The 25,140-nt window shown below is 41.9% G+C and overlaps 10 protein-coding genes across 15 annotated transcripts; 5 read left to right on the forward strand and 5 right to left on the reverse strand.

Moving 5' to 3' along the window:
- The first annotated feature begins 69 nt into the window (after positions 1 to 69).
- LOC6555493 (glucoside xylosyltransferase 2) lies at positions 70 to 1,997 on the forward strand. 2 transcript variants are annotated; one of them, XM_026976078.1, is made up of 4 exons: positions 70 to 376; positions 439 to 557; positions 832 to 1,129; positions 1,187 to 1,997. In XM_026976078.1, the coding sequence occupies exons 1-4, from the start codon at positions 362 to 364 to the stop codon at positions 1,853 to 1,855; spliced, it is 1,101 nt and encodes a 366-aa protein (XP_026831879.1). In that variant the 5' UTR covers positions 70 to 361; the 3' UTR covers positions 1,856 to 1,997. The 2 variants fall into 2 exon arrangements, with proteins under 2 accessions (XP_026831879.1, XP_001981876.2); XM_001981840.3 differs by having other exon boundaries at positions 70 to 364.
- Positions 1,998 to 2,042: 45 nt separating this feature from the next.
- Positions 2,043 to 3,694, reverse strand: LOC6555316 (trypsin-1). Its single transcript, XM_001981841.3, has 4 exons — positions 3,105 to 3,694; positions 2,650 to 3,036; positions 2,495 to 2,571; positions 2,043 to 2,438 (listed from the first exon to the last, which is right to left on the reverse strand). Exons 1-4 carry the CDS (start codon positions 3,361 to 3,363, stop codon positions 2,160 to 2,162), a joined length of 1,002 nt encoding a protein of 333 aa, XP_001981877.2. The 5' UTR covers positions 3,364 to 3,694; the 3' UTR covers positions 2,043 to 2,159.
- A 192-nt stretch (positions 3,695 to 3,886) lies between these two features.
- Positions 3,887 to 4,961, reverse strand: LOC6555317 (zinc finger protein 830). The gene is made up of 2 exons (XM_001981842.3): positions 4,772 to 4,961; positions 3,887 to 4,609 (listed from the first exon to the last, which is right to left on the reverse strand). Exons 1-2 carry the CDS (start codon positions 4,855 to 4,857, stop codon positions 3,931 to 3,933), a joined length of 765 nt encoding a protein of 254 aa, XP_001981878.2. The 5' UTR covers positions 4,858 to 4,961; the 3' UTR covers positions 3,887 to 3,930.
- A 170-nt stretch (positions 4,962 to 5,131) lies between these two features.
- On the forward strand, positions 5,132 to 8,101 carry LOC6555318 (dolichyl-diphosphooligosaccharide--protein glycosyltransferase subunit STT3B). The gene is made up of 5 exons (XM_001981843.3): positions 5,132 to 6,656; positions 6,715 to 6,905; positions 6,960 to 7,430; positions 7,484 to 7,682; positions 7,737 to 8,101. The coding sequence occupies exons 1-5, from the start codon at positions 5,265 to 5,267 to the stop codon at positions 7,806 to 7,808; spliced, it is 2,325 nt and encodes a 774-aa protein (XP_001981879.1). The 5' UTR covers positions 5,132 to 5,264; the 3' UTR covers positions 7,809 to 8,101.
- A 2-nt stretch (positions 8,102 to 8,103) lies between these two features.
- LOC6555319 lies at positions 8,104 to 9,006 on the reverse strand. The gene is made up of 2 exons (XM_001981844.3): positions 8,839 to 9,006; positions 8,104 to 8,774 (listed from the first exon to the last, which is right to left on the reverse strand). The coding sequence occupies exons 1-2, from the start codon at positions 8,900 to 8,902 to the stop codon at positions 8,143 to 8,145; spliced, it is 696 nt and encodes a 231-aa protein (XP_001981880.1). The 5' UTR covers positions 8,903 to 9,006; the 3' UTR covers positions 8,104 to 8,142.
- Positions 9,007 to 9,155: 149 nt separating this feature from the next.
- Positions 9,156 to 10,303, forward strand: LOC6555320 (protein lin-7 homolog C). Its single transcript, XM_001981845.3, has 4 exons — positions 9,156 to 9,300; positions 9,362 to 9,628; positions 9,711 to 9,844; positions 9,906 to 10,303. The coding sequence occupies exons 1-4, from the start codon at positions 9,264 to 9,266 to the stop codon at positions 10,053 to 10,055; spliced, it is 588 nt and encodes a 195-aa protein (XP_001981881.1). The 5' UTR covers positions 9,156 to 9,263; the 3' UTR covers positions 10,056 to 10,303.
- A 77-nt stretch (positions 10,304 to 10,380) lies between these two features.
- LOC6555321 (protein unc-13 homolog 4B) lies at positions 10,381 to 18,308 on the reverse strand. Of its 3 annotated transcripts, XM_001981846.3 has the most exons (16): positions 17,741 to 18,308; positions 17,380 to 17,681; positions 16,641 to 16,920; positions 13,991 to 14,331; positions 13,885 to 13,932; positions 13,593 to 13,752; positions 12,711 to 13,531; positions 12,427 to 12,641; positions 12,093 to 12,370; positions 11,944 to 12,034; positions 11,806 to 11,879; positions 11,381 to 11,746; positions 11,064 to 11,324; positions 10,839 to 11,008; positions 10,586 to 10,767; positions 10,381 to 10,528 (listed from the first exon to the last, which is right to left on the reverse strand). In XM_001981846.3, exons 2-16 carry the CDS (start codon positions 17,460 to 17,462, stop codon positions 10,437 to 10,439), a joined length of 3,462 nt encoding a protein of 1,153 aa, XP_001981882.2. In that variant the 5' UTR covers positions 17,463 to 17,681; positions 17,741 to 18,308; the 3' UTR covers positions 10,381 to 10,436. The 3 variants fall into 3 exon arrangements, with proteins under 3 accessions (XP_001981882.2, XP_015008970.1, XP_015008969.1); XM_015153484.2 differs by lacking the exon at positions 17,380 to 17,681 and having other exon boundaries at positions 18,049 to 18,308; XM_015153483.2 differs by lacking the exons at positions 16,641 to 16,920; positions 17,380 to 17,681; positions 17,741 to 18,308 and adding an exon at positions 15,009 to 15,969.
- A 39-nt stretch (positions 18,309 to 18,347) lies between these two features.
- LOC6555322 (transforming growth factor beta regulator 1) lies at positions 18,348 to 19,503 on the forward strand. The gene is made up of 2 exons (XM_001981847.3): positions 18,348 to 18,516; positions 18,667 to 19,503. Exons 1-2 carry the CDS (start codon positions 18,454 to 18,456, stop codon positions 19,411 to 19,413), a joined length of 810 nt encoding a protein of 269 aa, XP_001981883.1. The 5' UTR covers positions 18,348 to 18,453; the 3' UTR covers positions 19,414 to 19,503.
- A 386-nt stretch (positions 19,504 to 19,889) lies between these two features.
- Positions 19,890 to 21,147, forward strand: LOC6555323. The gene is made up of 4 exons (XM_001981848.3): positions 19,890 to 20,225; positions 20,401 to 20,538; positions 20,602 to 20,643; positions 20,705 to 21,147. The coding sequence occupies exons 1-4, from the start codon at positions 20,082 to 20,084 to the stop codon at positions 20,981 to 20,983; spliced, it is 603 nt and encodes a 200-aa protein (XP_001981884.1). The 5' UTR covers positions 19,890 to 20,081; the 3' UTR covers positions 20,984 to 21,147.
- Positions 21,148 to 21,542: 395 nt separating this feature from the next.
- Positions 21,543 to 25,051, reverse strand: LOC6555441. 3 transcript variants are annotated; one of them, XM_015153482.2, is made up of 3 exons: positions 24,702 to 25,051; positions 23,099 to 23,483; positions 21,543 to 22,129 (listed from the first exon to the last, which is right to left on the reverse strand). In XM_015153482.2, exons 2-3 carry the CDS (start codon positions 23,351 to 23,353, stop codon positions 21,977 to 21,979), a joined length of 408 nt encoding a protein of 135 aa, XP_015008968.1. In that variant the 5' UTR covers positions 23,354 to 23,483; positions 24,702 to 25,051; the 3' UTR covers positions 21,543 to 21,976. The 3 variants fall into 3 exon arrangements, with proteins under 3 accessions (XP_015008968.1, XP_015008967.1, XP_001981885.1); XM_015153481.2 differs by lacking the exon at positions 24,702 to 25,051 and adding an exon at positions 24,029 to 24,661; XM_001981849.3 differs by lacking the exon at positions 24,702 to 25,051 and having other exon boundaries at positions 23,099 to 24,658.
- Positions 25,052 to 25,140: the final 89 nt, after the last annotated feature.

Here is a 25,140-nt window from a genome sequence, read left to right on the forward strand (position 1 = left end):
ACAATATGCTTTATTATTTATAAAATGCTTTTTAGTGATCCGCACACTGAAATATGAAATACATATCAGTGACACTCTAGAGAATATTAATTGCCCTTGAATTTGCCGCTATCTTGACTAACACAAATATTTACGACTGCAAAATGTGCTAGTTGCACAGTGTTTTTGCGCATTGTTTAAACAAAAATGCATTTGTCATGAGTTTCAATGTAGCCAAGCAATATCGATTGCTTTAATTGGTTAAATTAGGAGTTGTGCACATATCCCACTCGTTGCGGTGAAAAATAATGGCATCGTCGGTTGGCGGCCCAAAAAACATAAACAATTTGCGGCGAAAACATTGTTTACGCAAACCCTCAAAATGGTAAATAAAAAAGTCGGTTTGAAAGAGTCTCGCAGTAATATTAAGTGTAAATACTAATTTTGGCACAATTTCAGCAACATCTTCACATGTGTTTGCTTTGCTTAATTGCATTAGCGATACTTTCATATTTCGTCCATCAGCGACCTTCCTGGGCAACCGAAACCAAGGGAAAGGTGCTCAGTTATAACGCAGTGTAAGTGGAGATCAGAATATATATATCCTATGCTACATATGCATCCAGAAATATATAAATCCACATATTGTATTGGCGTGGGCAGGAATGTAAAACTTTTGCTTTCACCTCGGGCTTTTATGACCTCTTTCGTTTCGGCCATTCCGGTTGTTATAGTTTCCCTGTTGCCAAACAATAACCCATTATGGAAGAGCAAATATACAAGGCGTGTTTGCTTTTTAAGCAGATGACTCACTTTAACTTTCCAAGTAAACAAACGTAATATTATTTGCAGGCAGACCGGGAAACCCCCACTTTACATCGTGGTGGTCTGTTGCGGTCAGAGGGTTCAGGAGACTCTGGTTATGATCAAGTCGGCCATTCTGTTTAACTATGACGAGGAATACCTTAAGTTTGTGATCTTCACGGAGGACGGGAAGAGTGATGAGTTCAGGGAAAAGTTGACCGACTGGCGCGATATCAAGCCATTTACATTTGACTTTGAGATTTTGCCACTAAAGTTTCCTAGCGGAAACGAGGTCGAGTGGAGGAATCTCTTCAAGCCATGTGCAGCTCAGCGTCTCTTTTTGCCGGTAAGTGAAATAATTCACATATGTATTTTAATTAGTAACACACCCGTACTTTTCTAGTCATTGCTAACGCATGTGGACTCATTGCTGTATGTCGACACGGATATATTGTTTTTGTCGCCCATCTCGGATATCTGGCGATTCTTTAAGAAGTTCAATGAGACGCAAATGTCCGCATTGACGCCCGAGCACGAGAACGAAAACATTGGGTGGTACAATCGATTTGCACGACATCCATTCTATGGCCGGCTTGGCGTGAATTCCGGCGTTATGCTAATGAATCTCACACGGATGAGAGAAATGAAATGGGAGCAACATATCGTGTCTATTCATAAGGAATATAAGCTACGTATTATTTGGGGGGATCAAGACATTATCAATATACTATTTTACTATCATCCTGACAAGCTGTACATCATGCCATGCGAATACAACTACCGTCCAGATCACTGCATGTACATGAGCATTTGCAACATGACTCACGCTGGCGTTAAGGTAATCCACGGAAATCGCGGTTATTTCCACTCAGACAGGCAGCCACTCTTTAAGAGTATCTACGAGGCCATGGAGAATTACCAACTGGGCTCTAACGCCAACACCGACTTCCTAATGCCCCTGCATGCAGCACTCAGTATACCATCCGTCAATAACTCAAGCTGTGGAAAAATATCAAGTGAAGTCTTAAAAGTGGCGAACGCAGTTATAAGTAAAAGGTACAGGGAAGTCTAGCCGTAGGGTAATTGTAATATAATAAACTAGATTATAATTAGAAAGTGTAGCTGTAGCCTTTATATCCGGATATACATTAGTCATAGTTTTTATAGAGCTTGAAAGTTTTTTATGTACGCAATAAAAATGTATATGTTGAAAACGCATCGTGCTGGTAATATCTACACACAGATGATATATCAAGAGCTCAAATGAAACAATTCAATTTTATTTTCAATGGATTGGTGTAATAACAAAGACACTTTGCATTAAAACGGACTTAGCTAGGCAATAAATAAGGTCGTGTATTTGCATACAACATTGACTAAGAACACAGGCAGGTATTTTCTAAATTAGATTTGATCCACGGAATGAATTTGCTCACTCTGGAGTAAACACCCGGATACCCTTGGCGGCCGCATCCGACGCCCCAGGACACAATTCCGACGATGAAATATTTAACGCCATTGGATAGCAACAGCGGTCCTCCACTGTCGCCCTGGCATGAGTCCATTGAAGGCCTACCCGCACACAACATGGATGAGGTAATTCGAGTACTTTTGTATCTTTGATTTCGGCATTCCGTGATGGACATAATTGGCACCTGTAATGGTCGCACATGGTCATAATCTACTCAAGGGCACAACAATCCTTACAGACCTTAACTTGATTAACTATGGATGGTAGCTCTCCTCCTTCGGACGTCCGACCCCAGCCAACAACTGTTCCAATGCGACCTGGTCGAATTTAAGATTAATGTTGCATTTAAAATTCTATTAGTATTGTTCTATTTTAAGTAGCCTAGGAATTATTACCTGCGGGGTCGTAGTTGTATCGCGGCAGGCAAACAGGCTTTATGATTTTAGAAAACGATATAGGCTTGCGAAGTCTCAGCAGGGCAATGTCATTGTTGTATGTATCGGGGTCAAAGCTCTTGTGCTTAATGACGGCCGTGACCGCACGTTGGATGGCCTGTGACTCCGAGGTAATCTCTTGATCGTGGTCTCCGAAAATGATTCTGATTTTGGATTTTCGCAGTTTCTTCACGCAGTGAGCGGCAGATAGAACGTAGTCCTTCGTCAGCAAGGAGCCGCCGCAATGGAACTTGCCGTCGTACACGATGCGTGCCATCCAAGGATATTGATTGACTCCAGTTGGCTTTCCCCCCACAATGCGATTTTCTTCATTCGAGAAGCCACAGTCTGCACAAGTGAAATTTGAACTAGGTTATCACATAAATTTGAATATCACGAACATCACATGCACATACCACAATCACAATTTTTTAGGCTGGAATTTTCGGTATACTCAGCCTCGTCTTCGGTATCCGAAAGTCCAAAGGCATTGGACACTCCCGAACTTATGCGAAAAATTGTGTCAAATAGAAATTTACTGGTTCGTTTATTATGGCCCGTATGAATGGTGTTAATAGTGTCCGATTCATTGAAACTTGTTGAATATTCCAAGCTCAACAGACTGGAATAATTCATCGTCAACGCCAAAAAAAAGATAATATATTTTAAGCTCATGTTCACGAATTAGCTATCATTGTAACAAATGGGATATGCTTGTTTTTATGGCAAACTTGATCAAGAAGTAACGAAATCAAAACATTTTTAATATACAACAAAACATTTGCAGAACTAAAACGTAATGCTTAACACGAAATTAACAAGGTTTCGGTCTCCGTAAATACGGCCTAAGAATAAATAAAAGTCTGTAACTAATTAATGTAACATAAAATATGTACTAAGTTTGATCGTAATGTAGCGTACGGATCGCTTAGCGCTAATACAAAATGTGAGAGTTAGTCGCAGTGTGGCCACGTTACACTTTCTACCTGTTGGCCACTTTCATATCCAAGATGTATCAGCTGTTCCACCAACTTTTCCCTGTTCAGCGTATTCAAATTTAGGAAAAATGTGTTGTATTAAAAATGTAGCACATAAAATAAATTCTTTAAATTTTTCAACCCGCTTCCTTTTTGAATTGTGGTCAGTTTTTGGACTTCTTGGTACGAATTATCTTACCAATTGCCAATAAAAGGCAGTTTTTGGTGTTTTAAAACAGTAACATTTTAATATCATATGTGCTTTCTATCTATGCAAGTTTTTCGTTCTCCAGTCGAACAATTCATCCACACTACAGTCTTCCTCGCTTGAACTCAATTCCGGATCGATTTCCATCTTGGGGTTAACTTTTCGCTTTTTACTTAGGAGCAATGTTTTCTGATCATTTATTTTAATGAATCTCTTCCAGTTATCGATCTGCTCGTCGATCTCCTTGATGTGCCGCTTGAGATTGATGTCATCCTGCTCGTCGGCTACAATTACACTGGATTCCGTGTCAGCCCGCTTGATCTCCTGCTGGAATCGCTGCCATTCCTCGTCCTGAAGTCGAGCGGCTTCGGATTTATTGGTCTTATCCTCGTCGAAGAACTTTTCTGGCAGTTTTTCCGCAGTAGTTTCATTCACAGGCTTGCTGCTCGCATTTGGCTGGGAAGTTTTCTCTTGAATGATGGGGGGATGCTTCTCCTGGATGCTCTGTGGAGTTTTATCTGGCAGTGTGCTGGAGCTTGTGGCAGGAGTTGGAGTCTTCGTGGTCGGAGCCCTTGGGTCCTTGGCTGCAGTGGTGGTGACGGGTTTCTCCACCTTATTCTGCTTGGCTTGATCCACATTCAGTTTGTGCTGCTTGGAGTTGATGTGAACCTTCCAGACGTTGGGTTTGATGGGAATCCTGCAAATAATGCAGGTCAAGGTGCCTGAGGAGTCATACGTATAGTTTAGTTCAGTTAAGGAAACCAATTGCATCTAGGCAATCGAAAATATTTATATTTAAGAACTATATAAACAACTTCTCGCTTGTTTTTGTAAACACCGGCTTAAAATGTGAAATACAATTCACAATTCTCTTTTTTTTTGGTTTTGTAAAGGATATTTTGCCAATGGTGAATCCACAGTGACTGCTGGCTTTTTGGAAACACTTAGTTTCTTTTGAAGGCGTTTAATATTCCCATTATTCATGTTGATTTTTTAATATTTTTATGTTTTTATGCGGCGTCTGTCAATCATGGGAATTTAACTAGAGATGAGCGCACCAGCGATTATTTTAAAATTGGCACAGAGCAATTTGCGAGATTTTATTATTTTGAAATGCTATGTAGATAAAAGGAACAGGAAGTTATTCCAAAAAATTTGTTTAAATGTTATTTTATTTATTTTTGAATACGACAACTGAAAATAAATACAAATTTAAGAACACACAAAGTTACGTGGCCCTAGTCTCGTTATCGATTGCGCTATCGATAGCAAAGCCAAAAACAAGTTGGCAGTCTACCCGGCAATTTTTTTAGACTACGTGTCTAAGCGAAGAATGTGTCGTTGCATTTCAGATCGGTTATAATTTTCGAGTTACTGGCTGGAATAGGGACATGAATCGGACGCCAAAGATGCTGAACAGCAAGGTGGCTGGCTACAGCAGCCTGATCACCTTCGCCATCCTGCTAATCGCCTGGCTGGCCGGATTTTCCTCACGCCTCTTCGCCGTCATTCGCTTCGAGTCGATTATCCATGAGTTTGATCCGTGGTTTAACTACCGGGCCACCGCCTACATGGTGCAGAATGGTTGGTACAACTTCCTCAACTGGTTCGACGAGCGGGCTTGGTATCCGCTCGGCAGGATTGTGGGCGGCACCGTGTACCCCGGCCTGATGATTACCTCCGGCGGAATCCACTGGCTGCTGCACGTTCTCAACATACCGGTCCACATTCGCGACATCTGCGTGTTCCTGGCACCGATCTTCAGTGGCCTGACCTCCATCTCCACCTACCTGCTGACCAAGGAGCTGTGGTCCGCGGGCGCCGGCCTCTTCGCCGCCAGTTTCATCGCCATCGTGCCTGGCTACATCAGTAGGTCCGTGGCAGGGTCGTACGATAACGAGGGCATTGCCATATTCGCCCTGCAGTTCACCTACTTCCTGTGGGTGCGCTCCGTTAAGACCGGATCCGTGTTCTGGTCCGCCGCCGCCGCTTTATCCTACTTCTACATGGTGTCCGCCTGGGGAGGCTACGTGTTCATCATCAACCTGATCCCCCTGCACGTCTTCGTGCTGCTCATTATGGGCAGGTACTCGCCGCGACTGCTGACCAGCTACAGCACCTTCTACATCCTGGGACTGCTGTTCTCTATGCAGATCCCCTTCGTGGGATTCCAGCCGATACGCACCAGTGAACACATGGCTGCTCTGGGAGTGTTTGTGCTCCTAATGGCCGTGGCCACCCTGCGCCATTTGCAGTCCGTGCTGTCGCGCAACGAGTTCCGGAAGCTGTTCATCGTCGGCGGATTGCTGGTGGGCGTTGGCGTCTTTGTGGCCGTCGTGGTGCTCACCATGCTCGGCGTTGTAGCTCCGTGGAGTGGACGTTTCTACTCGCTGTGGGATACTGGTTACGCCAAGATCCACATTCCCATCATTGCATCCGTGTCGGAGCATCAGCCCACCACTTGGTTCTCGTTCTTCTTCGATCTGCACATCCTGGTGTGCGCCTTCCCAGTGGGAGTGTGGTATTGCATCAAGCAGATCAACGACGAGCGCGTGTTTGTGGTGCTGTATGCCATCAGTGCGGTTTACTTCGCTGGAGTGATGGTGCGTTTGATGCTGACTCTCACGCCGGTGGTTTGCATGCTGGCTGGAGTGGCCTTTTCGGGACTGTTGGATGTGTTCCTGCAAGAGGATTCGTCGAAGCGAATGGGCACAGCCGTAAGCTCAGCCACCGAAGTGGACGAAGCTGAGGATTCCATTGAGAAAAAGACTTTGTACGACAAGGTAAGTAATTATTGCTACACATGCCAAAGCTTTTGTTTTAAAAACATCGTATTTGCAGGCTGGTAAGCTGAAGCACCGCACTAAGCATGATGCCCAGCAGGATACTGGCATCAGCTCTAACCTGAAGAGTATTGTCATTTTGGCCGTTCTAATGCTGTTGATGATGTTCGCTGTCCACTGCACATGGGTGACCAGCAATGCCTACTCCAGTCCCTCCATTGTTCTGGCTTTCCACAACAGTCAAGATGGGTAAGCACATAAAAGCCCTCTATCGTTAAACCTTTCTAACCCTTTCTCCGCTAGATCTCGCAACATTCTGGACGATTTCAGGGAGGCTTACTACTGGCTGTCGCAGAACACTGCTGATGATGCCCGCGTTATGTCTTGGTGGGATTACGGATACCAGATAGCGGGAATGGCAAACAGAACAACGCTGGTGGATAATAATACGTGGAACAATAGTCACATAGCTCTGGTTGGCAAAGCGATGTCTTCAACCGAGGAGAAATCCTACGAAATTATGACATCTCTTGACGTGGACTACGTTTTGGTAATCTTTGGTGGTGTGATCGGCTACTCTGGTGATGACATCAACAAGTTCCTGTGGATGGTCCGCATTGCCGAGGGAGAGCATCCCAAGGACATTAAGGAAAGCGATTACTTTACCGACCGCGGTGAATTCAGGGTAGATGCCGAAGGTGCTCCGGCCCTACTCAACTGCCTTATGTACAAATTAAGCTACTACAGATTCGGGGAATTGAAGTTGGACTACAGGTAAGCGGAAAAATGTTTTTCAGGTAGCGATGCACACTAATTGACTGTTTCAGAGGACCATCTGGCTATGATCGCACACGTAACGCCGTCATTGGAAATAAGGACTTCGATCTGACCTACCTGGAAGAGGCCTACACCACAGAACACTGGCTTGTTCGCATATATAGGGTAAAGAAGCCGCACGAGTTCAACCGGCCATCTCTGAAAACCAAGGAGAGAACCATTCCTCCAGCAAACTTCATCTCGAGAAAGGTAGTGTACTTTGCAGCTCCAAATGAACTTCATTAACAATCTGATGCTTTGCAGAACTCGAAGCGTCGCAAGGGCTACATACGAAACCGACCGGTTGTTGTTAAAGGAAAACGAACCTTGAAATAAACCCAAAAAATAATTGTATTGATCTTTCACCAATATATATAACTTGGTTAAAACACTTTACACATAGCACATGGTTTGGTGAAAGTGTGTCCACCGCATCCTCATGTTGAGGGCTTTAAATGCCGCCTCAAAATCAACTTTCGCATACTTCCCGACTCGTGTGACACAATTTTATCGAGTTGCTGCTTTTATGAAATTTTCGGTTCCTTCGATTTAAAACTGTTCGCGGCTCCACCATTCATTGTCTTAAGCTAGCAATTCAATAAAGCAGAGTGTACATTTTTAAACCTTAATATCATAGTTATTCATTTTTATTTAAAGTGAAATAGGGCAGCTAGTTATCATTACGGCGACGTCGCTGAATTTTTCTTTCCAGGTCCCTGGACTTTTGCTTCTTGGGAGGAACGAAGACATCGGGCTCATCAAGTTCATTTTGGTTAGAAGACTTGGGCAGCACCATGTTGGTATCGAAGTTGAACTCGTCGTTGGAATTGGCCAGATGTCTGCGAAATACGGCCGCGCTGTTCGTGACCCGTGCTTTGGGATGGGAAGGAGGTAGCCACGAGACAGTTTGTGTGGTCGAGTTATAGAAGTAGTACGCCTTGCAGCCCCTATCATAGATATCCTTCCAGCCCGCCTCCAGTGGATACTTTCGCAGCAATCTCTTGTAGCGCTTGAGATACCTATGGCCGGGTTGCGAGTGCGGGGCGCTGTTGAACTTATTCACGCAGTACAGCGAGCATTTGTGGTATATGTTGTACTTGTTGGGACACAGCTTGTATCCATGGTAAGACTCGTTCACGCCGATCCGCTCCTTGATGCGGTGCGACCAGAACTGCTCCTCCACGCTCCTGCGCTTGGGCTCCGGGGATATGTCCTCCTTGTACGGATACGGGTCGCTCTTGTCATCGTCATCGTAGTTTTCGGCTATAATCTCCTCTATAGCTTCTGAAATCGGTGTGGTTCCTGTGGATAGATAAAGTTGGTCATCTTCTTGGGATTATATACCTATACTGATCTTATTACACACCAGATTGTTTGGTCACAAGACCGCGCTTCTTTAGGCGCTGCAAAAGTGCAGCTGGTAGGCTCATTTTTCTATTATTATGCTACTTTAAAAGTTTAAATAAATATGGTCCAGAAAAATAATGTCAATATAAAACAATGATGTGACCATGCGAGTACAATTACCAAATACCACATTTTCAAGAAACTTGTTTCTTTAAAATTTATTTAATTGAAAATTACTAGCATTGCATTAAATTTAAGTTATAGGTAGTTAAATATAAAAAATAATATAATATTTGAATAAACCCATTTGTTTACAATTTTTAATAACATTCCATGGAATGGTATTTTGTGCCCTTGGCCCGTACGGTCATATTATTTTCAGCTGCTCGAATAATATTTCAGGTCATATAAATTGGACTGAATATTAGTAAATAAAACAACAATATGGCCGATAACGCAGAACCACTGACTTTGTCCAAAGGTAAGGATGCATGGTAACAATGCCCAGTTGAAGGAATCTCATCCCAATGTCCCACTTTCAGATGTCAAAAGATCGATAGAGCTCCTGGAAAAGCTGCAAGCGAGTGGAGACTTCCCCACGACAAAACTGGCCGCCCTGCAGAAGGTGCTCAACTCCGACTTCATGACCTCCGTCCGGGAGGTGTACGAGCACGTCTACGAGACGGTGGACATCCAGGGATCCCACGACGTGAGGGCTTCCGCCACAGCCAAGGCCACTGTGGCAGCTTTCGCAGCCAGCGAAGGGCACGCTCATCCCAGAGTCGTTGAGCTGCCCAAAACGGAGGAGGGTAAGCCACGCCCTTGTACATCTTATGTGGAATACTTTCCTTATGTATTTAACCCACTGATCCATTGATTATTGGTTTTCAGGCTTGGGTTTCAATGTAATGGGAGGCAAGGAGCAAAATTCGCCCATCTATATATCCCGAATAATACCTGGAGGTGTGGCTGACAGGCATGGAGGACTGAAAAGGGGCGATCAACTTCTATCTGTGAATGGTGTGGTAAGTTAATTAATTTGTCTTAACTCCGGTGTTGAGAACTCACAAAATTTCAACATTTCAGTCTGTTGAAGGAGAAAACCACGAGAAGGCCGTGGAGCTATTAAAGCAAGCTGTCGGATCCGTGAAGTTGGTGGTACGCTACACACCGAAGGTCCTGGAGGAAATGGAAATGCGATTTGATAAGCAACGCAACACACGTCGTCGCCAATAAGGCACATCGGCAAAAACTTGTGCCATAGTAGTTTTTGCCATTAGACCATGCTGTTATGCACGTATGCGTAAATCAAGCCCTTACGAATAACATAATTTAACACAAATACCATTTAAATATTATTTATTACAAAGAAACTCTGAAAAATTACTCTTTAATCGTAAAAAGTGAGTGTTATGTATTTGTAACTAATTACCATGTTGGTTTTTGTTCCAATAAATGTAATTTAAATTGTCAGACAATGGGAACCTTTTCTTTATACATCTCGTTCCAACAAAGTGCACCAGTTCAAACAGATTTTGTAATTTTTAGTACGACGGCCGTAGAAAATATAAAAATACATTTTATTGCTTTTCTTTACAACGTATTACTTTTTACAACTCAGGAGAAGGATCGGCTCTTCAACTTTTTAAGGAAATCCTTGGCCTGCTTATCACCAAGTCTGTATTCCAAGGCACGCAGTGAATCGGAATCTGAAAGCAAACAACTTGTATTAATTTCCAGTTAAATGGATTAGCTATATGAGGTACCTGTATATTCTGGTCTGGATAGATTCATCATGATTTGCTCGCCCTGTGGTGTCGATGCCAGATCTTCGAAAGATATATAGCTCTCTGCTATATACTGGCTCGACATTCCGAACAAATCTTTATCTTTGATACTGAATACAATAAGACTATTTTTTTCATTCCGCTGGTGCTCGCTCAGGTTTCTGTCGAAGGAATTTATAAGGATACACTAATAAGGATACAATAATGATAAAAATTAATAGTGATAACTTACATACGAAACTCCTGATCGTAGAGCGGAAAACAACTTTTATTGTGCACACTGGTCTTCACCGTTGGTACATCGTTGAATCGACTTGTGGGCATGAAACTGGCTTTAACAAATGAGTCCACCGAACCATTTGAATCCATTGGCAGCAGATTGCGAGCATTTAAGATATTTAACTAAAAAGTACAACTCAGTAAGTGGATTTAAAGTTTTAGATGATTGTAGGCCTACCAATAAACCGGCATCAGTTAACTCAGCCGTTACAGTCAGTTGTCCATATGGAGATGACTCTTGGCTCTTTTGATTCTCTAGACGCTCCAAGTAATACTGATGAATAAGATCTGCTGTCTCCAGCGAATAAAGCCTCAGCCGACTTTGAATTGAAGACAATATTTTTACGTCCGAGGTTTGAAGGTTGCCCATTTTAAAACAGTCCATCATTGTCTGAAGAGTATTGTTTAAATTTTGGAAGAAAGCTGGTGGTCGACGTTTCTGAAAGGATGATTCAGTTTTTTATACTGTCTAATACTTGCGGACACTGAACTTACGTCTAGATTTGATTGAATTAGGTCATACATTATTATGGATAACTCAGACCAAATGCCATCCAGTATCCTTTGGAAGTTAATCTCATTGAGAGTATCGTAAAGCGTGGCCAACGAGGATTCCAGGTACATCATTAACTGGTCCATAGAGTTTGAGTCCTTGGCGAGAACCTCAGCACCTTCGGCCAAATATCGTCTAATTGGCGGTGCCATTTTTCGGGCTACAACCTCTATGAGCTCAACAATCTGATTGCGTTCGGTGTCCAATGCATTTTCAATTACAGTTTTGATGGTGCTTGCGCATCTTTCAGCCTCTAAGTTAGTTCGATACTCCCCCAATCTCTTGATGATATCATCAATGTTAAGTTCCTGAAATATAATATATGCTCTTAGTATTACAGCTTTATTTCTGCGAATATAACTATTACCTTTATGAATGAAGGTAAGGTCTGTCGGATGTAATCCATGTTGTTTATAGCTATGCACCACTCCTCCGACAGAGCTATACAAAAAATTAATTAATTGCAAACAACCGATAGTGAAAAATGGTAGCCAATAGAACTTACTGAAATTTTTATTGTTATCATCAGCAATAAAAATGTTTTCGACTCTGCGGGACATTTGTTGGGCATAAAATATGCAACACCGACACAGATCCTGTAAATATATAGTTATTAGAAAATAGTACAAAATTAAAGAAAATGTGCAATCTTACATTGACGATTTTGGCTACAAAGATGTAGGAACCCTCGACCTCTGGCCAGTCAAGTTGTTGCCAAAATATCTTAATTTGATAGAATATCGAAAGTGTGTCCACTGCTGAGGAGCTGTATTTCACTGTTTCGTCGACGGCTTTCAGCTGATCCAAATCGATTGCTTTCTGAATACGACCTAATGCCTTGATTATGGAAATATCCAGCCAGTGAGTAACTCCCCTCTCGAACCAGGGGTAAAAGTTAGCCAGTTCCAAGGGCTCGGAACAAAGAGATTCTCCTATAAACAGAAAAATCAATTAGTGCTTTGCTAAGACCAATACTTAACTACTTTACCTAATTGGACGTAACGCTTGAGTATTAAATAGACTTCAAACAAAGTCGTGCCCATATTTACGTTCTCAAGGTTGGGCAAATATTCGAAATGATCGTCTGGCACATCCAATCTCTTAATATTATTGCACACTTCTATTATAATCGATTTACAGATTTCAGCAAGCTTTGAGTCATAAAATAAATAAAGTACAGCGGAATAGTTAAGCTGAATTTTGCTGCAAGTATACAAGGTAAATAAGTTTCATAAGCCAAATAGCGATCAATGCACAATTGAAAAAACTTACTGGTAAAAGATTTTGTCAAAGTATTCCATTGCACGTTGCAGGTCAGACCGCACCATTTGTATCAGTTTAATGACGTACTGCAGCTTTTCGTCATCGGTTTCAGTGTTTTTAGATTGCCTGCTGCCCTCCACTATGTGCTCCAGCCATTCCCGTGTCCCTGTGTTGATAGCATCCTCAATGGCAGTGTCAATATTGCACGTTTGATCAGTGTCGCTTGTGTGTAGCCATCCGTACACCGATTTTGGGAATATGTCTACACTCTCCGGCACTTCCAGCTCCTTGATCTTCTTTAGAATATCCAGCACTTCATTCAGAGCTCTAATTATGTTTTTATCACTGGTGTTTTTGGATCTAAGTTTCCTTAGCACTGCGAAGCACGACGGAAGCAGCCGTCTCACTCCATCCCAGAATGTTTTCACATCCTCGGAATCGTTCTGCATGTAGGTGATCACTGGCACCACCACATCCAGAATAGAATTGAACAGCGTAAAATTGAGTTTGTGCGTTTCATGGATGGTGCTGTAGGCGTGCCACTGGCTTAGAGCGCAGTCGAAGGGTGTTAGGCCACTCTGGGCTGCATGCTGCGATCGAATGAGTTCGGCATTGGGACTGAACTTTCCGCTCCACCAGTAGTTGGCCACCTGCGAGGTTTCCAGCTCGTACATCAGCAGCAGTTTCAGTAGGTTCTTGTGCTCCTGAACGGCGACACTTTTGTTCTTCTCCGCACTCAACGCCAGATTCACCAGAAGTGATCCTCGACTGCGGCCCTTGCTTCCCTTTTCCAGGTTATACCAAACGGTTAGGCCAGAAACTGGAATAGACTAAAGAATGGGAGGCTTTAGTGGTTCGGTCTTTCATATATTTTATTAGACATTTTTCTACCTTCAGCGTGATTGCAGCTCTCCCTATCAATTCATTATCATGTTTTCCCGACGAAGCTGTTACAGCAATTTCCTTCATCAGCTTGCTAAGTCCTTTCACACCTTTCACATCCAGGATTTTGTTCACTTTTTCTTTTACAGTCTCCGCAGCATCAAAGTCCCTGAAAAAATTCAATAAATAAATTAGTCCGCAATCAGTGCATTTTAGAGTTCAAGGAGCGTTATCAGCCAGATAACTTTGTAAGTTAAATGAGTGCGGTTTATGTGTTCAAAACAAACAATGTCACACTTACCACACTTCAACGATAAGAACTTCGTCTCGAGCATTTTCTGTAATTGGCCTTCAAAGAATATCCAAATTAACATAAGATATTAGTTATTAAACAAGACAATACTCACAGTGAAAAGTGCTCCTCCCATATAGGATTCAATGTGGCAGGCTTAACAGATGAGTTGTATCGATGGGAGCCGTTCGATTCCAAGTACAGGGTAACAAAGGGATCGGACAAGCCATTTGAATCCTTGGACATAAGGTTCTCGGCCTTTATAATCTCGACATTTAGTCTAACATTGGGAGGTTCTTTCAGACGCGCCGCCTCATAAATTTCCTCATGAGTTGCGTTCGGAATTTTGAATGCGTCCTGCACAAATTCAACCAAACTGTTTGTGCACTCTTCGTTGTTTTCACAGCCAATGTTGTTGAAAATTTCAAATAAGATCTCTTCATACAGATCTGTAACCTGCAAAAGCAATAGCAACCATTAGTCGAATCCCAAAAGCGCACAAATTAAACACATGCGACATTTAACCAAATCAGTGGAGTATTTTAATTTCCTTTGAGCAAAAATAGAAAAATCACTTCTCTAAAGGTCAAAGCCTAAGTAAATATCGACAAATTCCAGAATACGGATATATAAACAAAGCGTCACAGGGAAATTGGAAAACAGACCCAGCTGAGGTCATGTTTGCTTAGATACATTCTAAATAGGTATCTTCTATATGCTTTCTGCAATAAAATGTTTTATTTTTCCCATAAATTATACAAGACAATACCATACTGATATTGCGCTCCAAATCAATAAACTTCATAGAATGGGCGTATTTTATGAGCTTTTTCTGATATCTTGTGGCTACATTTTACATAATTCTCAACTATGAAGTGTTCTAAGTTTGGCAAAAAACGAGTACATAAATATATTCAGGAACTGAAATACTCTGTGCACTTAACTCGAGTGACTCAACAATTATCCCAAATCAATGAACTTATACAATCGCTTTTGTTTACCAAGGCACTGTGAATAAACGGAGAACGGATTCCTTCATATATTCTTAAGATCAGTACATTATGGATGGCAGATACACAGATATAGATACGGGAGTAACACATGCCATCTTCCAAACTTCAGGATCTACTTACGGTCATCGAATGGCAGACCGCCTTGGCGTGGGAATCGAGTAAATGCTTGTGGACACCCCGAAAGTGTCGACTGGAAATGCTTCCATTTCGATTCAGTATGCTCATCCGCCGCTCGAATGGCTTATTCAACGACTGGGTGGAGCAGGCTTTCCTCGGGAGCCTGATCTCGTCGCATCCGGTGCGCGTACTGGATCTGGTTAGGCTATTGGTTTTCGAACTTTGGTTAGACGAGCTGTGGTTTTGGGAGCCGAACTTGTTCAGCACACGTGGTAGCGATAGGTAGCTCATGATTGATTCGTGCAACTAACCGATCACTCCACTATTTAATGTTTTTCTCTAGATGCAAGCGAAATATTTGGCAAATACTCTCTTGCAAATATACAATTCGAAATAGACGCACATATTATCGAGTGCGGATCGGAGGCGAGTGGTGGACGAACCGTGGACACCCACGGACTCAGGAACACCGACTGGACACAACCGCTTCGGAGAAGAGTCTGTAGCTAAGTACGTACAATAGCGTCCGGTGTGGAAAATCTTTGCGATATCCGAAATATCTTGACGTTGACCATGAGATAAAAAGTGTATGCGCTCAATTCGATTCAGATTGTTTGCTGTATTTGTGCATATGTACACGATGATGGTAAAGTGTTTGTGAGCAATAATAAAGCAATCTTAAGAGAAAATGGTTTATTTTTGGATACAAAAAGGAAAAGCTCAAGGTGGTAATGAAAAATGTATTTTCTAAAGTACATTAAGCTTTCCTCCGCCGTTCAATTGGCCACAGTCTTCATGTTTGCATGTTCTCTAGTGCTTGTTTATGCTGTCAGTATACATTATTCGGTTTGTTTATACTGTCCGACTATATAGGCAAGTTCTTTTGTTTATTGTACAACCGTTTCTATGGACACGACTTCATTTTCGGTTTCTGTTCAATTAAACTACACCTTCCCAGACGGCAAACATGCGAACAGCAAAATGTTGGTATAAGATAAAACATTGAATTAACTCTGGGCGATCGTTGCGCCTCGTTGCAAACTGGAAAACTGACCTATGTCGCAATTTCCTCGCTGGTCGGGCCTAGAAATTATGACGTGAATGTGACCAGGCCCAAAAGCCATCCATATTCACCAATACCACCCATGGTGGATAGCTAGTAGTGGAGTTGACCGGGTAAAACCCAGAGTGACTGACGAGCTTTATCTTGATGTACTTTCACCGAAATCCTAAAAGCTATAGTGCATACTAACCCACAAGCTAAAACGAGTTCATAAAGCGGCGATAACCCATACTCTCTATTATTAGGGAGGGATTAAACTATAAATCATTCCTAAAGTCAGTTTTACGAATTCGCAAGAGCTCGTATAAATCACTTGTAGAAATATGCAATTGCGAAAGTCATAAAAATCGCTTAAAGTACTAAGCAAATCAGTGTATGGTAACTACTAAATTAAATAGGTAATTTTTTAAATGTAGAAATCTTGTGATAATACCCTAGTCTACGTTTACTAAAAGCTGGAGCTCCATTAGTTGCACCAGGTGGAATGTAGTTTGATTGTCTGATTCGTTGTGACCTTTAAATAGCTTTGTCAACCTGAATCATTGCACTGATTTCTCTATTACAAAACTTACATTCATTACAGGGGCGGAGTCCAGAACCGAAGTGCTGATATCCTTATCCGAGCTTGAGGCCAGGGTACTTTCGGTGGCGAAGGTATCGATGCTGGTGCACTCCGGATCCTGGGTGAGTTGGATGGTGCCATCGGGACTCTCGTCCGATTCTTCTTCTCCAGCACTGCCATTTTCCTCCAAAGGAGCCAGTGAACTTTTGAGGACACCGTCGTCGATTTGAGACTTCTGCCGCAGTAGGGATCCAAATTTTTCGAAGAATCCATCATCTCCATCTTGCAATCTGCAGGTAAAATGCAATTAGTATAGAATTTGAAATAAGTCATTAAATACTATCTGCTTTGGCTAGTCATCGCGTAATGGGTGTTTCATTTCTGTTGGGGATAATATGAGCAAACTTATGTAGATTTGTAATCTCTACACTATGTGTATTGAAAGGCAAGTGAGAAATACCCTAAAACTGAGTCATGTTCAAGTTACGAGTGGGTGGATGGTAAAATCGATCTGTGGGGAAGCCACACTCCCTTACATCACTTTTCATTTCTCACGCACACACAAATGATAATTCCATTTGATAATCTTTAATTAATCTGCTGACACAGTTCTAGTTCTCCAAAATGTTCATATTAGACCCAAGAAACACACATGTCGGCGAACAAATGTTTATATATCGGTGAGTTTCCAAGTTTTCTACAGGTATGCGTGAGTCTGTATTTGGGATCGATTTATTCATCCGACTTACTGCTGCTCATGCTCCGTGGGTGGATTCATTTTGAGCTCCTGCAACTTGAAGAAGAACCCCTTCCACATCTGCTCCTCGTCCATTTTGAAGATGCCTTTTTTTGGATACTTTCGCCGGATGCTTCAGAGGCGCTGAATCAAAATCCAACAAGTGTCACCGGAGTGTAGAAACATACTAACGGCTTATTTGCACCGAAACAACGATGTGATTCATTGCCAAAGCTGCTCTCCGACGTAGATTTTTCTCACACGCTCTTCCGTACACTATCACACATTATAATGAGGTATGGATGTTTGTAACGTCTAACATTGGGCGAAAGTAGGGGAAATGGGAAGGAACGGGATGATACATGCATACATACAGACAGACACTTGTTGCCATGGTGATCGGCCGTTTTTTCTAGCTATTTTGTTTATGATTTTCAAAACATAAGCTCTATAACTCTGCAAATTGTTGAATGAAAATTCATTAAGACCTCTTAGACCAAGAATTGGTTCTAATGGTGGTTTGCCTCACGCACGCACACCTATACTATTAAAGGGCTAGGTGTTAGTATTCTTGTAACTACCTTTGCAGACTGGGGCTTCCATGGTCAAACTACGCACTACGCCGATTTTCAGATGCCAAGCTAAATTATATTCATAACTATATAATTATTGAACCTCTTACCTTATTTTATCGAATATTCTTATTTCCGAGCGCCGGAAGTAACCTTTTAACATGATTAAGTCCTTTGCAAGTTCAAAAAGCTAGATTAAATCGGGCAAGGGGACTTTAAAATCCATTAGCGGTTTCGATAATGACAAACTAAATTAATGATAGAGTGCCGATTTTTTAGCACACTTTAAAATTCTATTTATAAATTAATCTCGGAGGAAATAAACAAAGATTAGATTAGATAGATTTTTGTTTATGTATTACAAATAAATACTAACATAAATAAATCTACCGAATACCGCCTTTCGATAACTTACGAATGGCAGCCCTGCAGTCCGATAATCAAAACAAACCCACGGCAATAACAACAAACAGATCGCATCTCTTGTTTTTGCGTAAATTATAAATTAAAAAGCAATGAATTTGAAGTATAAGCGCCGGTATGAGAGCTTAAAACGCTCCGTCAAGAGTTATCTGCTGGTAAGATCTTAAAAACTTTGGCGAGGTTATGCAAACTTGAGTGTACTGACTAGAAACCTTTAGATTTCTACTCACATATATGTTTGCACTATATCGTGTACCATTTAAAGGAAGTTGCATGACCTATTAACACCAGAATACCAATTTTAGGAGAATGCTGCACTCACGGATGAGATCTGTCGCCTGCAGGCCGAATTATCTGTGACCCGATCTCAGAGACTATACCTGATAGAGCGCCTTATGTTTCACGAGGGCTTGGAGAAATCCAATAGTGGACGTCCCAGTGTCTCGAATGGGAAAGCAGACGCCACTGAAACTCAGAAGAAATACAGCCCAGTTGTTTTACATAAAAACCCCAACGAAGATAAGCCAAAAAGTGTCACCATTGTTCGGAAAAAGAAGCCCATGTTTCCGATGAACCTGAATAATGTATTACTCCACTCACTGGGCGAGATAATATCAGTGAATCCCAATTTCCACACCGAGAGTTGGATATATCCCGTGGGATATGTGGCCACACGAATCTACGCCCATCCCAAGGATCCACGCAAAAAATGTGTGTTTACTTGTAAAATTTTAAATAACGCCGGGATTCCCCAGTTCCAAATAATACCCGACAATGATCTGGATGGAGTTTTCTTTGGAGAAAGTGCCAATATGTGTCACATGGACCTTCTGAACTCCATTCAGCAGTCTCCCTGTGTTAAAGTTAAAATACCCCTCGACGTACAGGGCGAAGTCTTTTTTGGCTTGTCAAACCAAAAAACACAATCGCTCCTTATGATGGATCCTGCATTTCATCAGTGCAAGAATTTCAAGGGTTTCGCTGTGCAGAATGTGCAGTCCTTGAATAGCGCTTCATTATCCTTTGAGACGCTTCAGGGATTTCTATCTTGATAGGAGTTTTAGGTCTCCCCTTACTTATATTAGGTTCTCGCGGATATATAAATAAATGTATAAGAATAATAGGTTTATAATCTAGAGACGAGTTTTATTTCTCTGGTACACCCGTTGCGAGATACATTTATGTACCTAAGAGGTACAACGGTACATGTTTTGGTCGTGAAATGTAGGCATTAAAAACCAAAACAGCTGATTTATCTGTTTCAATTCCATTTCGTCCGTTTCAGTATAAACTTTCTATTATATTATGCATTCATTGTAACTCAAAATATTAAATTATTTCGAGTGTTTCAGACAGAATTGTGAAAATTCCTAGATAAATAGATAACATATTATTCTGTAAACTCTTCGTCCCTATTCCGCATTATTCCATGCACTGAAAATCATATGTTTTATTTGTGCATTCGCGGTCATTTCAAATGAAACAGTGCATGTGTACAATTGTGGTCAACTATCGACATTTCTATGGAAAATGCGAAAAAAACAGGCTGGCAACCTGCCTAGCCAATCGGAAATACAACCCTCGAACAGAAACATATGTACACAACACCTATCTGAAAAGTATTAAAACAATATTTTTGGAAAGTTGTTTTGGCTGGCGTTGAATTAAGCGACATCGCAACAGCAGCTGAGGATATAGCCAACCAGCGGAATCGGTAGAGATGGGGAGCATCGAAAAGGCGTGCATATCCGGATTTCTGTGCCGACTTTGTTCAGAGATGCACCGCACAGTAATACATATTTATAGTGATCATGGCCAGCGTTTGTGTCTTGTTGAGAAAATCAACGGTTACCTACCAATTACAGTGAGTATCAGCCACTGATGAACGCGGCCGAAAGGTAGAGCTTTTCATTAGGCACGCCGTCATCATCAAGGATGTTTGTGTGCACTCAATGACAGCCGTTCGAATAGTTTTTCCCACCTACCAGCATCATGTGAAATAATTTATTGATTTATCGCTTACTGCTCCATTGCACCAGATATCTCCGACTGATCCATTGCCAAAAACCATATGCAAAACATGTCTACATCGCGTGGAGCAGCATTACTCGTTGCTGATGCGACTGACACGGATGCGGGAGGAGCGCAAGTTTAAGTTAATCAATTACAAAGCAGAAGTGAGTAGTAGTAGTGACCCATAAAGATTATTGCACACAATACCTATATCATTGATTACCCAGAGAAATCCCTCGATATCCAGCGTGGAATCGGAAGAGGACGTGGTGAGTTGTACACTTCAATCGAATGATGCATAATCTCACCCAGTCCGTTCGGATTTTCCAGATAAATTCAAGTTCGGCTCACGAATTCCCCAATGGGGAGGAACAAGCGAGCCGCCGCAGCGAGTCGGCGAGTACCGAAGCCGAGACTGGTCAACAGACCCAGGAATCCCAAACCCAAACCCAATCCTCCAAGTCAACAGAGACTGCAGTGTCCACACCAAACAGCAACGAAAGCCACGATGCTAGTGGTGCTGGCCCCAGCAATAGAGACCCAAAAGAGACTGGCACAGGCAACTCAGGCACGGGTAGCGCCACTCAGGAAGGAACCCATGCAGATTAATGACTGCTAGCCTCGTCCCTGGGCGGTGGAACTATATATACGAGTACTTGACTATGTACATATATATAGACGCGTGTGTACGTACGTTTAGATTGGAATAAAATAAGCATTTTATTTAATTATCTAGTTAATTTCGAATACAAATGATAAGTGAACCATTTAAACGGGATTCTTACTGCGGATATGGGGGTATATTTTTCTAAGATAGCGTATTTCATGGTTGCCAACGCCTTGTCCAAAGTATGCCTCCTGTCACTTCGCTCAACGTGGCATATCCACTTTGCTTACCTCAATCTTATCGCAACGCCATTTCAGTGGCTAAATCTTTTCGCATGATAGCAGCAAGTGCTTTGTTTCACTTAGTTAGCATGATGCATGCTTTCGGTTGTATGTTCCTTGACATGGAAGTCCTCCTTTGTTTATCGATGGAAGCAGCCCCAGCTAATTTACCCAAGTGTTTTGTTAAATGGAGTCTGGTTAGCAGAGTTTTTAATGCATTGTTTCCCCTTTCATTCTTGGCTGACCACAGAAACTACCAACAGAAGAAATATTTCAGCAGTTTGGTAATTAAACTATTTCTTTAATCGTAATTAATGAACATGTAGGGATAGTAGGTTTCTTTAACTTATTTGAAAAAGAAGCAAATACATAGATTCGTATCGGTGCCTGTAATACCAGCAAAAGTTGGAACATTTATATTTTTTCTTGATATGTATAACTTGAACCCCGTGACTCTTGTTCCAATTCTAACCAATTGTAAACCTCGTCTGTCTTTGAAATGTTCGTTTTTATTGAGCCTAACAATACGCACGAATCGCTGAATACTTAAAATTGTCAATCAGAATGGTATTATGATAACTTAGTTTATCTTGCTTTTCCTATCACTAATGCTTCCTGCCATATATGTATGTATACGCAAACCGATCAGGTGCATACGTATGTACAATATAGTGGGGAAAACACTTGTGCTTGCAATTGTCGGTACATCTTAAGTTAGTAAACGTATATTGTTTTCAGTTGCGGCTTCAATTCTGGAGGTATCACTGGAGTGTGTTCCACTTTTCGAGTAACTAAGCGCTTAAACCGTCCACTGAATTGCTTGCGAAATCCCTTAAAGCTGTTTTTATCACTTGAGGCCATCATGTCCTGGAAGAATGAATAGTATTCGATAAGTACTTGGTTTTAGCAATATAAGATATTATCATTTTAATAAGCAATTATATATCATAAACTTCCCAATAAACTAAATAAAAGCTAAATTTTACTTATTATATAAATAAAATTTACTTAGTTATACGCTGATCGTGAGTCATATTTTAGTTTCGCCTTATCGATAATGCATATTTAAAAACTGCAAGATTATTCAAAGTTGATTCATTGAATGGGGTTTTTTCCTGAACTAAACACTGTAAGTGTTTTGCCAAAAAGTCCTTGTCCGCTTTATGAACACTTGAGATGTGCAAATGTGCAAACGTGAAAGTGAAAACAAATGTGGCTGGCCCTTCCTTAAAGTATAAACATACGATCCCAGTAAATTTGTAATTTATGAACCCCAACTGACCTGCGCTTGTATGTGGGATCCTCTAATCTTATCATTGAAATTCCTCGAAATGGATCTATTTATGGCCGAGCGTGCCGAAGCTAAAGCCTATAATATATGGCCAAATGTCCGTATGTCGGCGCATATACTGCCATACATACTAATGACTTAAATGGCAATTGCTGAAGTGCAAACAATTTGCTTCCCCTTTATCTTCCGCCAACACACGAGCACAAAGACTAGGAACTAAATATACTACGTATAAATGGTCGCCCGTGGAGTATCTAATAATCGTTACGTCATAATAATCTGCACTGCGGAGCTAACTTGTGCGACTGGCGGGTGGGTGGGCTATCTATTACACAGGAACTATGCAGGGAAGCAAAAAAACAATGCCATATCACAAAGATATATGTATCTCTTTATAGGCTTAATTCGCTTGTTTTTGGTATGTGATTCGAAGTAATTTGTTGTATCGTAAAATATATCATATACCATATCGTAAAGTTGTATCTGATCCTAACTCACATGACATTCCTGCATTACATACACTTTTACTTCCAGTGCAGACTTACCGGACTCAGGCAATTGTAGATGTGCGGAGTGGGCGCCTTTGGGGGGAATGTCCACTCCGTTTGGATGGAGCTCCCATTCCCGTTTCCGTTGGCGTCGCAAACAGCTGCTGCATTACTGGTCCTCACGAACGTAACGCTCTGGGTTTGTTTGGCAGGTGCTGAAGATGTAGATGATGTGGCGGATACAGTAGCGGATGCGGATGCGGATGCAGATGAGGCCTTGGCCCTGGACTTTCCCTCGCTCGATTCCTTCATTTTTATGTGGTCGTCCCAGTAGCGTGTGAATATATTTTTGGTGTGCTGGACGTCGGTGGACGATGGATGCTGGTGCGGATGCGGGGTGTTCAGATAGTCGGTTACAGAAACATCACGTTGACAACATTTACTGCGGACAAGACGCATCGTTAATTTCCCAGTGATACCCTCGATCGGTGCAAAGTTAGTTCATTTTTAAGGTACACGCGTATCACAGATGGTTTCTCTATCGGTATGATATGTAAGACATTTGCTATACATGCCAGCTAAATGTCGATGGCGATGGCGATGGCGATGTCGACCATTGGCGGAAGTGGTTTTCAGTTTTCGCTTTTCGGTATACTAATGTCTCGCCTGACTGTTTGGTTTCTTTCGTAGTGGTTTTCTTTTTGTTTGCAGGTAGGAGCTATGTATGTAGCGGCTACCCAGCGTTACAGCGCGACTAGAATATCGATTTTCTGTACTTGGGCTGGCGTTTTGGGTGGTGAGTTAGTCATGATGGCTGCGCACTATACTTTTTGGCTCAGCCCTACTCCGAAGTTTGGTTAAATTCAGCGGGCTCCTTTGTTTGTTGTGTTTGGTTTTTGGCCAGCACTCTATTGCGACTGTTTTGCCCGATGTGGTGTATTTATAGGAATGACACTTTTCATCTTTTCAATGCTAGACATAACTTACACAATATCAATTTTTTTTTTGTTTTTCACTAGGCCAAGCGGAGGAAAACCGAAACCGAAACGGAAAAGCAGAGAAGCAGAAAACAGAAAAACAGACAGACGTGTCGAGTATTTTCTAGTCGTTGTGCTCGTGCAGGGGAAAAATGCGATTAATGCTGGCACTCGCACTCTTCACTACAACCACACATCCACACATATGCGACTGTTGTATGTCTGCACATTTTCTTGAACTGCTCTACACGTAAGTACGCACATTAGATTCGACTTGGACTTCAGTTCGGTACGGATGGCAGCGAGTGTCTGAATGTGAATCTGAATTCGAGTGGCACAGAACTCGACTGAACAAAACAAAAGCTACGAATCTGACTCATGTGCGCTTGGCTACAGTCAAAATATCAATCGAAAGTCGCTGCGAATGCGAATGTGAATGTGAATCGCTCTCTCGATCTCTCTCCGCTGTTCATTTACCGTATGTATATGTACTCCGATTCCATTCCCACTCGTATTCGTATTCGTTTTCGTATTCGTGTGTACTTCTGCTCGCTCTTTTTTCAAGACCTTCTGACGTCAGCTGACATTTAGCGAGCACTGTGTTTTCACCAACACCAACCGGGCAGATTTGCTTGTATTTGGGTATCGGCGGGTGTATAAATAGCGTGTTTTGAGTGATTTACCCGAAGATACGAAAAATCCAGGTTCCGAGGAATACGCTTACGCCAATGGTTACGATGGCTGCGAAAATATCCCCAAAAACACGATCGCGAACGATACGAAACGCTGCTTTAATTTGAGCGTACCACGTTAAACTATCATCGCACTTAAGCAATTGGCTAGATTGCTAGCCGAGTTAGCCCCTGAACTGTGGGCCCAGTTGCTAAATGGGCCGATCTAAATATTTTTGTTTGCTTGCGCGCTAATTAATTGAAAGCAATCAAGAGATAGGATAGGTATTGTCTGCGATGTGCGCCAGTGAACAATGGATCTTCTGCGATATTAGGTATCTGTATCTGCGTGTTCCATTCCCACCGTTCCAACCAAATGGCGTTAGGAATTGAATTTTCGCGCTCACTTTTCCACTAATTGTTACCATCCATCTGATTTAAAAACTGCGTG

Source organism: Drosophila erecta, unplaced genomic scaffold (genome assembly GCF_003286155.1).
Source record: "Drosophila erecta strain 14021-0224.00,06,07 unplaced genomic scaffold, DereRS2 tig00000000-arrow-pilon, whole genome shotgun sequence".
Taxonomy (NCBI): domain Eukaryota; kingdom Metazoa; phylum Arthropoda; class Insecta; order Diptera; family Drosophilidae; genus Drosophila; species Drosophila erecta.